Source organism: Crocodylus siamensis, chromosome 6 (genome assembly GCF_052110815.1).
Source record: "Crocodylus siamensis isolate JL-2025a chromosome 6, ASM5211081v1, whole genome shotgun sequence".
Classification (NCBI taxonomy): Eukaryota; Metazoa; Chordata; order Crocodylia; family Crocodylidae; genus Crocodylus; species Crocodylus siamensis.
In genome coordinates, this window is record NC_143400.1 from 13796669 (window position 1) to 13813025 (window position 16357).

At 51.8% G+C, this 16357-nt stretch overlaps 2 protein-coding genes across 2 annotated transcripts; one reads left to right on the forward strand and one right to left on the reverse strand.

Moving 5' to 3' along the window:
* Nucleotides 1-294: 294 nt before the first annotated feature.
* On the forward strand, nucleotides 295-3840 carry LOC149861165 (cilia- and flagella-associated protein 45-like). Its single transcript, XM_090053544.1, has 7 exons — nucleotides 295-704; nucleotides 940-1069; nucleotides 1387-1533; nucleotides 1855-1968; nucleotides 2429-2622; nucleotides 2907-3131; nucleotides 3653-3840. The coding sequence occupies exons 1-7, from the start codon at nucleotides 295-297 to the stop codon at nucleotides 3723-3725; spliced, it is 1293 nt and encodes a 430-aa protein (XP_089909670.1). The 3' UTR covers nucleotides 3726-3840.
* A 2402-nt stretch (nucleotides 3841-6242) lies between these two features.
* CCT3 (chaperonin containing TCP1 subunit 3) lies at nucleotides 6243-16295 on the reverse strand. Its single transcript, XM_090053472.1, has 14 exons — nucleotides 16148-16295; nucleotides 14487-14548; nucleotides 13523-13573; nucleotides 13370-13432; nucleotides 11861-11957; nucleotides 11134-11251; nucleotides 10487-10673; nucleotides 9820-9969; nucleotides 9414-9546; nucleotides 8600-8681; nucleotides 8206-8386; nucleotides 7711-7956; nucleotides 6879-7010; nucleotides 6243-6586 (listed from the first exon to the last, which is right to left on the reverse strand). Exons 1-14 carry the CDS (start codon nucleotides 16176-16178, stop codon nucleotides 6482-6484), a joined length of 1638 nt encoding a protein of 545 aa, XP_089909598.1. The 5' UTR covers nucleotides 16179-16295; the 3' UTR covers nucleotides 6243-6481.
* Nucleotides 16296-16357: the final 62 nt, after the last annotated feature.

A 16357-nucleotide genomic window follows, 5' to 3' on the forward strand; every position in this document is an offset into this window, starting at 1 on the left:
CAACCTGCTTCTCCCCTCCAGGCCGCTGTGGCCCAGCGCAAAAAGGCCATGAAAGAGAGGATTCTTCTCAAGCAGAAGGTAGAGAAGAGCGACCTGGAGAAGGAGGCCGAGGAGCGAGGCAACTACCTGCTGCAGCGGGCCTACAGGATGCGTCTGGAGCAGGAAGATGAGATGAAGGACATGGAGAAGGTGGGCCGCGGGCGCAGGCTCTCCGGCTCCTCTCTCCCCTGCCCCTCTCCCCCTGCTGCCCCGTTGCCCCCAGGCTCCAAGTGCTCTCCCCCGAAAGGCAGAGCCATGCTGCATCTCCTGCCCCTGAGCCCTGCGCTCCCTTCTGCGCTCACGGGAGCTGTGCAGACACCCAGAGACAGGCAAGGGACTCCCCCAAGGGCACGCGCACAGTCAGTGGCAGAGCCAGGAATAGGCCTGAGCCCTGCCTCCCACTGGAGCCCCCACAGCCCTGGGTCTCTTCCCCGCTCTGCGCCCCACCTCTGGGTCCCTCTCCCAGCCTGGTGCTCTGCCCTGCAGATGATCGTGGATGCCAGGTGCCATGCCGTCCTGGATGCCCAGATGATGGAGAAGCAGCAGATGGAGAAGGAGCTGAAACAGGAGGAGCTGCGCCTAGATCAGAATATGGAAGTGGAGCGCCAGAAAGTCGTCCGGATGCAGGAAGAGCTGGAGGAGAAGAGGAAGCAGGAGCTGATCCAGTGAGCGGGAAGGCCCTGCCCCAGCACGGCCAGGCAGGGGCTGCCTCAAACGTGGGCACTTCGCACGTGCAGGACCTCGCGTGGAGGCCGAGACAGGGGCGCCCCACACTCAGCTTGGCCGCTGGACGGCAGGCTGGGAGCAGACCTGGAGCCCAGCTGGTCTTGCAGGGGTCCTGCTGGCGAGGAGCCCGGCGCCAGCGGGCAGCACGTGCGACCTTTCTTGTGTTTCCCTCAGGGGGAGACGCCAGATTGAGAAGCAAATGGCAGAGAACGAGAGGGAGAGGGCCATACAGGCCGAGGTGCAGGACCTGGAGGCCCAGCAGATACGGGACCGCCTGCAGAAGCTTCACCTGGAAGAGCTACAGGTAAGGAGGGCACAGGCACGGGAGGGAAGGGGTTCATCCTGGCCATCCCCATCGGTGCGGATCTGGGCTCGCCCCACGTGCCACGCAGAGCTGCACTGACCCGGCTGCCCGAGGGCAGGGTCACATCCCCGGGGCCCCTGGGTGCCACGCAGCAAGGCTGTCCCGCACACCCAGGCCACGGCGGGTCTGGCAGGCTGAAGCTGGGCTTGGCACCGTCCGGCTGCGGGAAGTTGCCGAGGACGAAGCGACAGAAGTGGATCCGCGCTGGGGCGTCCCCCTGGCATCTCTCTCAGTCCCTCCGCTTGGACCTTCCTCAGGACTTGGAGAAGAAACGGCTAAAAGAAAGGGAAGCCCACATGGAGGATTTCCGCATCAACAACCAAATGCTGAAATACAAGGAGCAGAAGCTGGAGCAGGAGAGGCTGGCTGACCAGCGCGTCCTGGACTACCAGAAACAGAAAACGGTACGGGTCCCGGGGCAGGGGCCTGCGGAGCCCGAGCGGGGCTGGAACGACCCGCTCTGGTCTCAGCCTGGCTGGGCCTCGGGGAGAGCGCTAGAGAGCCCCGTGCGCTGACGGGTGCAGGCAGCACATGGTCGTGTGGGGCTGAAGGGCACACGTGTGCACCTGCCACTGCCCGTGTGAGAATGCTGCACACGTATCAGTGACCCAGCACACACACGTGTGACGCTATGACGGGGCTGCCCATGTGTGCCAGTGCATGGTGGGGGGTCAGTGGCCCGGGGCGGCCCCGTGGCTCATGCATCCGGGGCTGTGCCGTGGCAGGCGCGGGAAGCGGATTTCGAGGCGCGGCAGGAAAAAGCCCGGCACGAGAAAGAGCTGGAGACGGCCCGCCTGAGAGCCCTGCAAGAGAGGGCCCAGGACCTCCAGGCTGAGAAGGTGACGCACGCGGCTGCCCCTGCCCTCGCGCCCTCCTGGCCCGCTTGGCAGCCGGGGTCCCGGCAGGGCGGGAGGGCATCACCCCACGCACCCCGGGGGAGGAGTGGGGGATGCTTCCCCCTGGGACCGCGGCGGGGCAGCCCGAGGCCCGGCTGGAGCCCCTGGCAGAGCAGGACGCAGCGGGGCGTGCGGCAGCCCGGGCTCAGGGGAGAGGACGTTAGCTCTCCCCGGCGGCAGGCGAGGCCCCGCAGCTTGCCTGGGTCCGTCCAGCTTTGCCGTGGCAGCCAGCTCCGCACGTGGAGCAGGAGGGGAGGAGAGCGCAGTGGGCTGTATACAGCCGGGAGAGGAGCCAGGAGAGGCAGCTCGAGGGCCAGGGCTAGCTCCCCAGGGGAGCGGGGCCAGCGCCTCCGCCTGGCTCCTTGCTGCCTGGGCCACGCAGTCAGGGCTTCCCTCCCGGCAGGACGCGGTCCGGGCCAAGCGGCACCAGGAGGCCAAGGAGCGAGAGTGGCGGCAAAGGGAGAAGGAGGCCGTGCTCAAGAAGCTGAGGACCCAGGCGGAGCTGCAGCAGAGCCGCCTGGACCAGATGGCCCGCAAGGAGCACGAGCAGATGATTCAGACCAAGCGGGACCGCAGCTACTACGATCAGGTCCTCAGGTAGGACAAGGAGTGGCCCAGCCCGGGGCAGCAATGGCGTGCAGGCGCTGGAGAGCGTGCGTGCGGGGCACTGGGCTGGGCCACATCAGGCCTGCCCTGTGCGTCTCTGGCTGAGCCGGAGGGCACGAGCTGCAGCGGAGACGACCCAGCTCGGGCAGACGTAGGACCCCGTGTCTGCGGGCGGGGGACAGAGCAGCCCCTGGCAGGAAGGTCACGGGAGGACGGGCGCTGCCCGTGCGCGCGACTGGGCTGGCCCCTGTCACGGGCGCTGGCGTCTCCCCCAGGGACCAGCGGGAGCAGGCCCAGAAGGAGCAGAAGCAGCAGGAGGAGAGGGCGGCCAAGCGAATGGCACACGGTAAAGCGGTGCGGTGCCAGATGAAGGAGCGCCAGGAGCAGCTGGTGCAGGAGCGGGCCGTCTGCTTTGAGGATGGGAAGCGCCTGCAAAAGGAGATGCAGAAGCACGCCGATCGCATTGCCCAGCTGAAGAGAACGAGGATGGAGGAGCTCCGGTGAGGCTGGGGCCGCGCGGGGCTGAACCGTGGGGGCTGGTCACGACTTGTGCTGGCTCTTGCTGCCGCCCCCCTCCCCACGTCGTGGGGCAGGCCGAGCCCCTGGCACTCGCTGGGTGGTGCAGGAGCAGGCTGGGGCGCAAGCCGCCGGCTGAGGACAGGGCAGCTGCCGCAGGGCCGGCCACGGCAGTGGGGGGAGGCAGGTCACTTTGCCGTGTGCTGCCCCAGCTACAGCTCCTGGCACCTGCTCTGAGCCTCCCTCCTGCCCCGTGTGCTCCCCGGGGGCTGGGGCTCCCCGTGGAAGCGAAGCCGGAGCAGAGTCCCTCCGCCTGGGCTCAGCCGTCGCTTGTTGTCACCGGTCAGCTCTGCTCCCGGGGCGCCGCGGTGCCAGATGTGTTGCTGGGCCCCTCGGGGCTGGCTCCGGGCCTGGCACAGCTGGAGACCCCGTGGCAGGTGGCCCCATGCAGTGTCCTGTGCCGTGACAGCAGTCTGGGATCTTATTGCTTTTTTCCCGTTCCCAGAGCCACCGGTCTGCCCGAGAGGTACTGCATAGGGGTGGAGTACAAGGCCTTGAAGCCAGGCCCCAAGCGCTGAGGGTGTGCACTCACTGCCAAGCCTGCCCCGGGGACTTCCAGGGGGTCGCATGTCGCCTCTTCCCAGCGAAGACTGTAAATAGTTTTAGCTTAAGAGCATAGTAAATAAAGCTGTTAGTGGAGCTGGCTGTGTCTGTTACTGTCACTCACCTGAGCCAGTCCGGCTGGCTGAACGTAGGCAGCTGGGACCCCTGCAGCTCAGCCCCGCGCCGTGGGCCCTGCGGGACGGGGTGTGGGGTCTTGGTCTCTCGTGCTCCACAGGGGTGGGGGTGGCAAAAGCAAGTTGAAGAGAATCCCATTACAGAAAAAACAGCAGGCTGCTAAATGTTTCACTGGCCAGTCATTTAGAACCAGAGCAGGGCAATAAACAGCTTATGTCTGACCCTCAACACCCTTCTAGCACCAGGCAACCAAACCCAGGCATCCTGCCTCCCTGCCAGGCCCTTTCTCAGGCCTTGGCACCCCGACTGAAGGATGAGGCTGAAATTGGTTCCTTCCCAGTTTTTTATTCCTGGTTCCTTTTGCAAAGCTAATCTATACCCAATAAAAGTTCTACACATCATTAAAAATATGCATAAGTAATGAATCTCTCTCTCTTTAGAGTGTGCAATTCACTAATAAGAAGCTTTTATTGACTATAGATTAGCTTTGAAAATGGAACCAGGAATACGGAACTGGGAATAAGGAAGCAACTTCATCCTCAGCCTAGGACAAGTCTATGACTTAAGGCTGATAAGCTGCATCATCCAGGGCAGGTTCTCCCAACCCCCCAGGAGAAAGCCCAGTTCTGCTGCTAGACACATGCTGGGAGCTCTCTGTTGCCATGCTGCAAGCACAGGCAAGCAGCCTTATCCCAGTACATCTGTGGGCACACAGGGGCTTGCACAGGTCCAATAGTGCTGTGCTGGTTAACATTCACCTGATTGGCATGGAGATCATGGGTTCAATGTGGGGGAACTACATAAAGTGACGTGTACCTATATCTCAGTACATACACACACCGTGTTGGGAAGGTACATGCAGCTTCCATACCAAGACAAGTATCATAGGGTCATAGAAAATGAGGGTTGGAAGGGACCTTAGGAAATCACAAACCTCCTGCTCAAAGCAGGACCAGCACCAACTCTATCACCCCAGCCAGGGCTTTGTTAAGCCAGTGCTTAAAAACCTCAAGTAGATGAGTTGTAGATTATTCAAGCCCCCGTGGCTGTACCAGGGATGCAGGTATATGACCATACTACTTTCCAGGATACTTTGTTCCCACTCTCACAGGGAAATAGTGCTTCTTGTACTAGGGATTTGCATTACAGAGCTGCCTGTCTCATTTGCAAAGGGGTGCAATGCAGCATGGATTCAGCAAAACATTAGTTTTGCTAAGCTGTGGAAGCCATGGGAAAAGCATTGCCCAGAGCCTAAGCACACTGCCAGGATTGTCCGCAGTCATCCTATGCTGGTAACAAGACTCCTGGCATGGATATAGCAATGTAGCAATTTACAGCCATGTTACTACTTTCATGCTAAGGGACTTCAGCCTTGTGGAGACCTTACCTAGCTGGATCATTCAAAAAAGAAAGTTCTGGCCCTGGGAAAACTCCTTTCTCTCTGCTCAATTTAACTTCCAACCCCCTGCATGCAGACTGGGGCCCCAAAGGGCATGTTTAATCAAGTCCCTCTTCTCTACCACATTGCAAGCATGCACAGCACAAAAAGCTGCCCAGACTCCAGCATTCAGCTAAGAAAGGTTGAAAGAAAAGGGGCTGTGGAGAAAGGAAGAGAAAGGAAAAGGAGGGGGACTGATGGGAAAGCAACACAAGCTGTATGGAGAACTGCAGGGGAGGCTGGAAGGGATGTCATGGCAGGCTAGGGAAAGCCCACAGAGGGCTGCAGGCTGGATTCAGAAGTGATTTGGATGCAGATTGGGTGGATAGAGCTGGGGGTTGAGACCTAGGTTCCTGCTGGCAGGATGTCTGTCTGGAGCAGCCTGGCCCCTTGTGGAGATCGCCAGAGAGGGGCTGGAGCCAGGCGGCCACATCTGCTTTAAATACACTGGCAGTGTCTCCACCACAATAGAGACAGTGGCTAAAGCCATTCAGGTTGCCTGAAACGGAGCGAACCTGATATCAAGATCCACAGGTGAAAGGACACACACTTCATGCTTCTGTGTAGCGTCGGCAGCAAAGTTCAGCACAAGCTGGCAGCTGAATACGCTGTCAGTTGGAAAAAGGGCCCAAGAATCCCTACTTTTGTAATCACACACATGCACCCCTTCCCTGGAGGGGCGTGGAGTATGGGATGGGCTCAGATTTGCCCTCAGACAAGGGGCTATCTATGGAGAAACTGAGGCAGCTTCTCTAAGATCATGGTCATCTGTAGAGCTCGGGAGGATTGTACAATACACTCCACCGTCTTGGCAAAAGTTCTTTGCATACTTGGCTGGAATCAATGCTGCTGACAGAGGAAGCTCCTTCACCCTTCTCATGGCTCCACTCCACACACATTAAGGACAGAGACAAGCGGCTGAAGTGATGGGTTTTATTGCTGAAGCAAACAGCAACGAAGTCACAGCACGGACTTAAATAAGCATCAGTGTCTCCAACAGGGACCGGGGCTCGTACATGACACTGGCGCTTCCCTGCCCAGACTTCAGACAAACTAATACTGGGGCTCGGACCCAGCTCAAGGAAAAGCTGCGGTGCTAGGCTGACATTGGATTTAGTCCAAGATGTGTAGCTTTTCCCCGGGGTGGCTGGACCCTTCCTAGTCCTGAGCTGCCTCTGGAGCTGCCGTCTGCTTGTTCTGCTCGGCCCCCTTCTTCTTGTGCCCCGAAACAATGTCGTCAATACGGAGGAGAAGGATGGCGGTCTAGGAAGAGAGGTCCCATGCCAGAGTCAGAGAAGGGACTGCCTAGGCCTGTTGCCCTCTCCCAGACCTTGGTTTCCCATCTTTAATTCACTAGTAGAGCAGGGAGACTTTGAGCCCACCTTGACCCAGCCAGTGCTCTGAATTACCAAAACACCCATCTTTACCATCATAAGACAACCACCAACCTCAGCCTATATAAACAGCCTGAGGAACCCCACTACACTTGAGTTACAGAAAGGACATCCCCAACAGCCTTCCTCCTCTAGCACCCAGTTGTCAGCCCTGCTTTTACCTCCACAGCCGTTTTGTAGGTCTGTAACTTGACAGCCAAAGGCTCACAGATGCCCAGGTCTTTCATGTCCGCTAAGGCTCCCGTCTCGCCGTTCACACCCCAAGTCTGACTGCCTTCCTGAGTGTGTTTTGCCTGTAATAAGCAAGGTGCAGTCAGTCTCAGAGATCTCAACTGAACCATTTTCCTAAAGGAATCTTAAAAAACATTCATTCCTCCAACCTTCCACGCAGATGTCAAGGAACCTTGCAAGCCTAGAGTTTGTAATGGACTTTCAAGGGACAGCCCTCTATAGTGTACAAACTATATTAATGCTTTAGGCAGAATCAGACTATTTTCATAGAAATCATAGAAAAGCCAGACTGGAAGGGACCCCCAGAGGTCACACGTAGTCCAACCCCCTGCCTGAGGCAAGATCAACCCTATCTAAACCATCCCAGATGAATCCTCTCCCGCTTCAGTAAATCAAACCTCAGACTACATCTAAACTTATCTATAATTTTCTGCTGTTTCCTCTCAACATTTCACATGGTTTAGATGGCCAAAGTGGATGGGGTAGTTTTCCTTCCAGGTTCCACGCAGGCATAAAGCCATGAGGTTTAGATTTTGGGTGTTGCACAGCAATGCAAAAACAGTTTGTCAGGGGGTTTAAAGGCAAACTTTTAGCATAAAAGCCTCTTACAGGCCTAAAACACTATTCCCCATGATCTGAGGTGCTGCCACAGCTACTCATAGGATCTGTACTGAACTGACACCTCACAGGGGTTAGAGGGAGCCAGTGCTAAGCAGATCTGTAAAGAAGAGGGGCTTCCTTCTAAAAGTCCCGTGGCCTTACTCTGAGTGAGGTCAGGACGCGGATGGTGCTGGCTCCGCAGTTCTGGATCAGCGTCCTGGGAATGACTTCAAGGGCCTGGGCCACCGCACGGTAGGGCCACTGCTCCACTCCTGTCATGCCCTTGGACTTCTCGGTCAAAGCGTGAGACACAGCCATCTCCGTAGCACCCCCTCCTGGCACCAGCTGGGGGTCGATCAGGACATTGCGGCACACTTGCATGGCATCCTGGAGGTTGCGTTCTACTTCCTGCAACAGGGAAAGCAAGGAAACAACAGATGTACAGGTTGGCTTCAAGCACAGATGGGGGATTTGCTAAAGAATCCAGTCCCTCATGTTGGCAGGACCTGGAGACCGAAGTGCTGCAGGCATTTGTAGAAGCCACAAGGGCAGACTCAGCCTTAATCGGCATGGATGTTACCCAGAATTGCTACAGCACGATTTCTGCAAGAAATCAGCTTCCCAGACCAAGCAGGGGTACAACTTGCAGCAACTTACGGCCAGGATCTCCTTGCTGGCTCCCCGCAACATGATGGTGCAGGCCTTGGGGTCTTTGCAGTCCGTGATGAAGGCAAAGTACTCATCTCCTATTTTTTTCACCTCAAAGAGCCTGGCCCCTGTACCCACGTCCTCGTCATGCAGCTCGTCTGTGCGGCTCACAATGCGAGCGCCACAGGCCCTGCCGGACAGAAAGAAGAAATCCCTTGGGCTCCAGCAGCACTGATGCTGGGGAAAAGGTACCCCAGCTCATTGGGTGCTGTACAGCTCATGAACAAGAGGCAGCCAAAGCCACGCTTGACTCGAATGTTGTTACATTTTGGCTTATAAGGGAACAAGAGGATCCCAGAGAAATCAAGTGGGTTACTTGCTACTCCTCAGTGTGAGTACTCACCTGGCGATTCGGTTGTTGTCCGTCTTCCTGACCCTACGGATGGCTGTGATGTTGGCTCTCATCAGGAAGTGCTGGGCCAAGTCTGAAACCGAGCATGCACAGCATTACTAACTGAAGTCAAAGGTAATTAAGTTCTTACAGCCAGATGCAAAGACTTCAAGGGTTCCCAGCTCCCTAGAGGATCACAGACTGCCACAGAAAAGGACATGGGATGATGTAAAAGGAGACCCATTTTGGTGCAGCTTGGAGAAGGCAGCAATGATGTTTCCCATTTATTTAGCTAGATGCTTGCTCTGTTTTTCTATCGGTGCCACCCCTTGGGGGATCCCCAAGAAAGGCTGAGGACTGACAATTCACAATGAAGTCATCAGAACTGTACGTGATCAGCCATCACTTTGTTTCAGACAGAATCTGTGTCCTACCGGAAAAGCTAGAGGACAGATAGGTTCTCAGAAACCACAGATCAGAGAGCAAAGCACAAGTTTGAGTATGCACGCAAGGGTGTGGGAGTCTACTGGTGACTACTCAAGTAGGTTACAAGCCTTAGAAAATAGGAAAGCACATGGTTATTTGTACCAAGCTGGAGATGCAGTTTCCCCCCCGACTAACCTTGGTCCTTTGTGGCTAAAACCTATAGCTCACTGTAAAAAAACCAAGATCCTATTTTTTCCCTATAGACAACATTCTAGAAGGGCACAGGAATATGATGATATTCCAAACCCATTATCCATCTCAGTTGTGTTAAAAGGAGATCCCGTAGCGAACCTCTGGCTATTAGACGCTGCCTGTAACATAACAAAAATCATGTCATTACCAGAGATTCCCTTCTCCGTGATGATAATATCTGGTTTGACTCTGATCAAGTCCTCACAGATCTGCTGGATGTACTCCTCCTCCATTTGGAGGATGCGGGCAAAGTCTTCCTCTCGGGTAATCTCAATGTCAGTCTGCAAAAACAGAGAGATTCAAAGGTTTTAATCTACTTCTGGCAAGATTTTACCTGCATTTAAATTGAAATAATCCTTCCCAGCTGCCTCCAGGATGGATGGATGGAGAGAGGAGAGATAAAGTAGCTGCACACAATGGAAACCAGCTTGGTCAGATAAGTCAATCTTGGCAACATAACCTTTCAATTACTTATGGTGATGGAGAGTAAATTGGTGTCTGTTCCCCAAGCGTTACAAAGAACAGAAGCCAGCAATACATGAGACCTGCCTTACCTGGCTCTCTCCTTTCTTGTACTCCAGAGAACAGTCCAGGAGAACAATGCGGGGGTTCTTGATATAGCGACGCATGCGTGGGTGAGTGACGTCTTTGTTCACCATGATTCCACGCAAGACGCAAGAGTCCTCAATGAAGCCCCCTGGAATCTGATGGATACATAATCAGGCTTAAAACTCTTATCTAGTCTGTATAAATAACCGCGTATTCTTGAGTGCCGAAAACTATCTAGACTCTGGCTGAAGACGATGCTAGGGGAACAATGCTGGAAATTAGTCTCCATTATTTTTGAGAAGATATGGAATACGGAAGGGAGCTGCTTCCTAGTGGAAGTTGCAGAAGTTAGCTGATCCCCTTCTGTTTGTGATAAAAAAATCTTACTTTCAGTGAAACTCTCTCCCCCATCACTACTTTTTTTTTTCCCATGTAGCCAATCTGGGTGCTAAAGACCTTGAAACAAATCCCTTTCCCACACTGTTCCTTTGCACATTAGCAAACAGGAATTATCCAAAGGAAAATATTCCAAGGACTGAGGTTTTAACAACTTTGAATTAGGAACATTCAAAACCTTATTTATACCACTGACCCTAGATGAGTGGCAGCTGGAGTGTTGCTTTGCCATTGTCAGCATGCATGCCCATGAGAAAGGCCTGAAATCCAATTTACCTTTTCTACTTTAGCGTATTTCTTGATATCAATTTCCTTTCGGCCGTTCTCCTCAAACTCCACAGTCTTGACAGCCTCTAGAGCAATGCTGCAGGCCAGGTCAGACCAACGGCTTATCGCCTTGGTGTTTATAGCACTGTTAATTATCTTCAGCATCATCTCTCTGTTGTTCACATCGACTGGAGTGCTGGGACAAAAGAAGAGCAGCACGTGGGTATCGTACACAACATGGCTGGAAAGAGCTATTAGATCACCCAATCTTTCTGCCACTGCAAACTTTGTATTTTCAGGGGGCTCTCCATGGCAGATGGTTAAAGATATCACGTGCTTGGCAATAATCAAATTATTTTACATCTGCCACAGACAATATGCAAGAGGTGCCTCCCCTCAAACATCTGCTCCATGTACCATGGCAATTACCAAGCCTTTGATATCTATGTTCTTTCTGTATAACCTGCCTCCCATATGAGAGAAGCAGGTTGACATTTCCAGAGCTCACAGGCATTGTGTCACTATAGAAACCTGCTTGCAGACCAGCTGCAGTTGCATTTGACGGGATGCACCATTGGAGTCTCATCTTCACATAAAAACGCAGTGAGAAACAACCCACTTGCCTCTCCAACCCCATTTCAAATGATGTGACTTACCCTATTTTTTTGAGAATACTGATCATATCATCCAACGCCTTGCGATAAGCACTGATGATCACAGTCGGGTGCATCTGCTGTACTAGGAAGTGCTCAGCAACAGCCAGCATCTCTCCAGCTAAACAACACCCAGGAGATAAGCAAGCACAAAGTGTTGCCATTATAAAGCAAGAGGAGATTGTATCTAGTCAAAAGCAGATGCTGCAGGGGCCAGGTCATCTAATTTAAACCTGGGTGCAGGCTCAAGTAACTCTCAATCCTAAAGCCATCATGTTTAATGCCTTCCCTAGCATAAACCTGTCATCAAGGATGCAGTGAGCAACACTGGACCTAAGGAGCAAATATGGGTATGCGCCCTCTCCTGTTGACTGCCAAGAACCCAGCCGGCAAAGGAGGGAAGGACATTTAAACTGGCTGCACCACAAGAAAGAGGGAAGCCTTTTAGATACCAATGCCCCAGGGTCAGGTTAGAGAACTGGCGTGCAAAAGCTAACTGCTTTGGCCCTTGTCTCCCATCCACATTGCAGGCTGTATGAAATTTCCAAGCTGCATACAAATAGATGATTTCCAGGCCAAAAAGCACTGGCTCGTTATTAAACCATATTAGTATTTAATATAATTGCAGCTAGGATAATGTATCGACATGAACATTAAATAAGCCCCCCGCCCAACAGACTTTGGCTGCATCCTTACAATATGGAATGTGACTTCCAATCAGTGCCCTTACCAAGGATGATTACAGATGTGGTCCCATCTCCAACCTCTTCATCTTGAGTACGGCTGATCTCAATCATGGATTTGGCTGCTGGATGCTGGACCTGAATCTGTACATGAGGGGGGAAAAGAAAAGTTTGAGCATATGCTTTGGAAAGCAGCATACCTGTTCCCACTCAGAGAGAAAGAAAACACTAAAATTATCTTTGAGCAAGGGATGGTGCGTCTCCACACCACCCAATTAACAAGGCAGAACACGAGATCTTGTTTTCACCATGTTACATCTCACAGACATTCTTTAATCGCTGGGAATATTCATGCTGGGATTTAGACAGTGCTTGTATGGCAAGACAGGAGTGGTCCTTTCTAAATGGTTCAGGGAAGGGCAATATCAGTACACTGGGTTAAAATCATACTGAATGGAGAGGTTAAGCCAACCTCATAAAACCATTATGGAAATGTATCACCTGGGGATGAAAACCTATTTGCTTAACCTGGGAATAATTAAAATAAATGACTGGTATTCTACTCATCTCAAGCCACCCAGCAGCATTTGGGCAGGCCTGAATTGCTCCACCAAATATATATATTTTTTCAAATGAGAATGGGAGTCATATATAAGGACTTCAGCTGCAACCCTAGTAGGAATTATATAAATTGCAAGTATTCCAGGGCAGGGACCTTACTTCTAGCACATTAGTACAGCAACTACTGCTGTTGCCACTACATAATATCCCTTTGTCAAATAGAAAATGTTCACACGCAGGCAAAAAATTTTACCTCCATTTAAGACGATGATTCCAGGCAAAATTCTACCAATGACAGCCCCCGCTTCCTCAAGCCAAGCGATGGTAGCATCTACATGTACACTTTATTATCCTCATATTAATTACAATTCACTATCTGACAATGATCAGTCTTATTTTCATTTTATGAAGCTCCATTTGCAATAATCCCCCAGTTCTTCATCGCTACAATATTTTTCTTCCACTGCCAATTGAGACTGGGTCTCTGTACAGTTATAATGATTTGAGCTTATTTGTTTATTATCAGTGTCCAGTGATTTCTACAGAAATATTTCTCATGAATTACAAGCTCTGTATTTATCTCCTGTCTGTTTTATGGTGGTTATAGACAATGAAACGAGATATGCATTTCAAATATTAATATATGCATCAGATTTTCTTAAGTGAAGACAATCAAATAAGTATCAGTGACAAGGATAACTTACAACCCCATGACAAATATGTACACATATAGAATTTGTGTCATACCAACTGCATATGTTCACATTCATTTGGGAACCAGACTTGTTTCAAAAGGCTATAAGCAGTCTTGAAAATTAGTCTTTTCAAGAAAATTAGTAACCGTAGGAAATCTTAACTAGTTTGTCTTCCACACTTTGTCTGGGATGGGAGAAATGCTTTTACAGGACTCTGGACAACTCCAAAACAACAGCATTGCCAGGGTAACGTGATAACTATTTGGTATTAAGGAAAAGTGATCAAAACTGAAGACTCACTTCGCGAAGAATAGCATTGCCATCATTGGTCATCACAATTCCACCCATTGGGTCCAGAAGCATCTGCATCAGAGAGGAGAAGTCGTGGTAAGACTGCCTATTAAGGCACACAATGCTGCTGAGCCATCTAGCACAAACAGAAAAAGCTTTTACCTTCATCATAGCTCTTGGTCCCAAACATGTTCGGATGATGTCAGCAATGGTCTAAAACAAAAGGAAAGTGAAATGATGCAGGAGTTATTCATAAATTGGCACATGTTTTGCTTCTCTTTTCTTTTTTTAAAGGAAATATCATGATAAAGGGAAAAAGAGGAAAAAAATCAAGTGATAATGATCCTAGGGAGAATGTCGTATATTTTACAAAAGCATAATAGCAGAAGTTTAGGGCTGAACCCGGGAGTCTTTCCGGCCTAGAGCAGGGGGGCTGGACCCAATGATCTCACAAGGTCCCTTCCAGCCCTAAACTTCTATGGATCTGTGAATAGCAGTTAACATGCAGTCGTGAAGAGGGATAAATAAACAGCACTGAAAAAAATCAACTCATTCAGACCAGCATGTCAAGGATTGTTCCACACTCTAAAACGAGATGATCCCTGGTCTGACTCCACGCTTTCACTCCTTTAATCCCTTGCTTCCAGTGATCAGGATTTCATTAATAATGTATTTAGTGTTCCAAAAGCCAAAACAGATTCAGATAATCCTTGCTATCAATGAAAAAATGCAAGCTTTCTAATTGCTGAAAGTGATACACTGATCTGACGGTTACTTAGGGGCAGCAAAAATAGGATTTTGTCAGGTGTAAAAATACAATTTAGCAGCAGTTAAGACACCACCTGCAACTTTCTGGACCTCATCATCTTCTCAGCCAGAATTTAGCAAAATATTGGCCAAATAAGATGTCAAGACAGAAACATTTATAGTATTTGGTTAAAGCTTCCTTCTTTCACCAAAAGAGCACTGCAAACATCTAGACTAGCAAAGAAATGTTCATCAGTGTTTCCTCTGAAGATCTGTCAGGAAATATCAGCAAGGAACTGAGCCAAAGCACCAGCTTCTCAATTTGCTGTATTGCATTTGCTCTTTTATAACTTGTATAACTGAAAGAGTAAAATGGTACCTTAGCAGCATTGATATTTCCAGTCTGGACCTTCCTTCCAGACTCGCGTTTCATATTCTGACCTAAAGGGAGCGGGAAAAAGTATCAACAGCAAGAATATAACCGAAATCTAATCCTGCCAGTGCGCTTCTGAGCAATATGAAGCTGAAGATTGACAGTGAACTGAATAATGACAATGTGTCAAGGATGCAATTCTGCTTACACATGCTTGACTGATAAGCAAAGGGGTGAATGTAGGGGAGGGAGTACCAGAGAGATTCAACCCCCAGCACATGCGTTTCCCCTAAAACGTTAACAAAAATAACAACTTTAAAGGTTTCTAAGCCCTACTCGGCTATATAAGTATGGGATGATCTAGCTGGGGATTGTCTTACTTTCAGAAGGAGGTTGGGATTAGCTGTGACCTCCTGAGGTCCCTTCCAACCCTATCAGTAAAGATGCGCTCCTGAGTAGAAAGCATGTTCCCAGATAAGGCAATACAGGAGGTGTCTGGATTACAGACTTGTAATGAAAAGTGGTCAAAAGCATTGAACCTTCAATATCCCCAAGGACCTGCTATAAGTGGCTGCACAGTAGCTGGAAAATGGCTGTTTTAAGGATGCTTCACTGTTACAATGAATTAAACAGCTTCAGAAACGTCCAGTGTAAATGAAGGATCCACCTGTGAACAAATGCCCACACTCGTCACCCCTACATTAGATGACCTGCTACCGCTGTGGTCCACCCCAAAGGATTCCCCACCCATATAAAATCTGACACTGCTTTTCCTTTATTAAGAGCCCAGTTTGGGGAGCTGAAGGGGGGAAGGAGGTGGGGTGGGGGGAAAAGAGAGCAAAGGGGATATGAGAAAACAGGAGCTTGCAGTGGGAAGAAGAGAAAAACCCAATTTAGGAGGTCCCAGTAGAAAGTCTCTGAACGGGGGGGCAGGATCGAGTCATACAAAGACAAGGATTTCATGACAAACACCAGATGCAGCATACTACTAAGGGGGACAGAGGAGCTGACCAGTGGAAGAGGGGCTCAGAGGCGACGGCACGCCCGGGAGGGCAGGGATCGTGTAAGAGGGAGCGTGACAGGGGTCCCACATGGGCAAGAGAGGAGACATGAGGGCACCCCCAAAACGGGACAGCAACCTCAAACCAAGAGGCTCCACTTAGGAAGCAGGGACCTAGATGAGGCTGGGGGGGAGCTCACAGTGCAGGCAGCTCAGGGTGGGGGTGGGCTCTGCCCACAGGATGTATCCATAGAGGTGGGGGGGGGGCCCAATCTGCACAGGAACCAACTGTGAGGGGTGTGCGTGTGTGTGGGGGGGTATATTAGTCACACTTGGGGGGGGACGCATCCCTGGAAACGGGAGTGGGGGGCATGAGGGACACATCTGGGGGGAACCAATGGTGGGGGCCCAGGGGGGATATTGGGGACAGTCCAAGGGGTGTATCCATGGAGATGGGAGGGGGGCAGATCTGGGGGGAAAAAATGGTGAGGGACATAGGGCAGGGAGTGGGGGATATATTGGGGATATCTCACGGGTGGGGAGGGACGCGGGGGCCGGATTTGGGGAGAACCCATGTCGGGGCGTGGGGGGCATGGGGGATCACCCACGGGCGCACCCGCGCAGACAGGAGGGGGGACCCTTGCACCCCCTGACTCCCCACACTCACTGAGCACGAGCACGGGGCGCGGGCCCATCATGGTGGCAGCGGGTCGGGAACCTTCTGGAGACAGCGATACACTCCGACAGACGCCGCTTCACCGTGGCGAAGCAACCTACCCCAGCTGCCGCCGCGCCCGCCAATCGCTGCCCGCGCCCGAAGCCTGACAGCCAATAGCGAAGTAGGGCTCCGCCCCTTCCCTCGCAGCCCGCCCCCTCA

Coding starts and splice junctions, on each gene's coding strand:
- LOC149861165 (XM_090053544.1), top strand. CDS start 295: ATGCTGCATCTCCTGCCCCTGAGCCCTGCGCTCCCTTCTGCGCTCACG. Junction 705..939: donor AGGAAGCAGGAGCTGATCCA/GTGAGCGGGAAG, acceptor TGTTTCCCTCAG/GGGGAGACGCCAGATTGAGA. Junction 2,623..2,906: donor TACTACGATCAGGTCCTCAG/GTAGGACAAGGA, acceptor CGTCTCCCCCAG/GGACCAGCGGGAGCAGGCCC.
- CCT3 (XM_090053472.1), bottom strand. CDS start 16,178: ATGATGGGCCCGCGCCCCGTGCTCGTGCTCA. Junction 11,958..13,369: donor GCAATGCTATTCTTCGCGAA/GTGAGTCTTCAG, acceptor CCTCATGTACAG/ATTCAGGTCCAGCATCCAGC. Junction 11,252..11,860: donor CACATCTGTAATCATCCTTG/GTAAGGGCACTG, acceptor GGTGTTGTTTAG/CTGGAGAGATGCTGGCTGTT.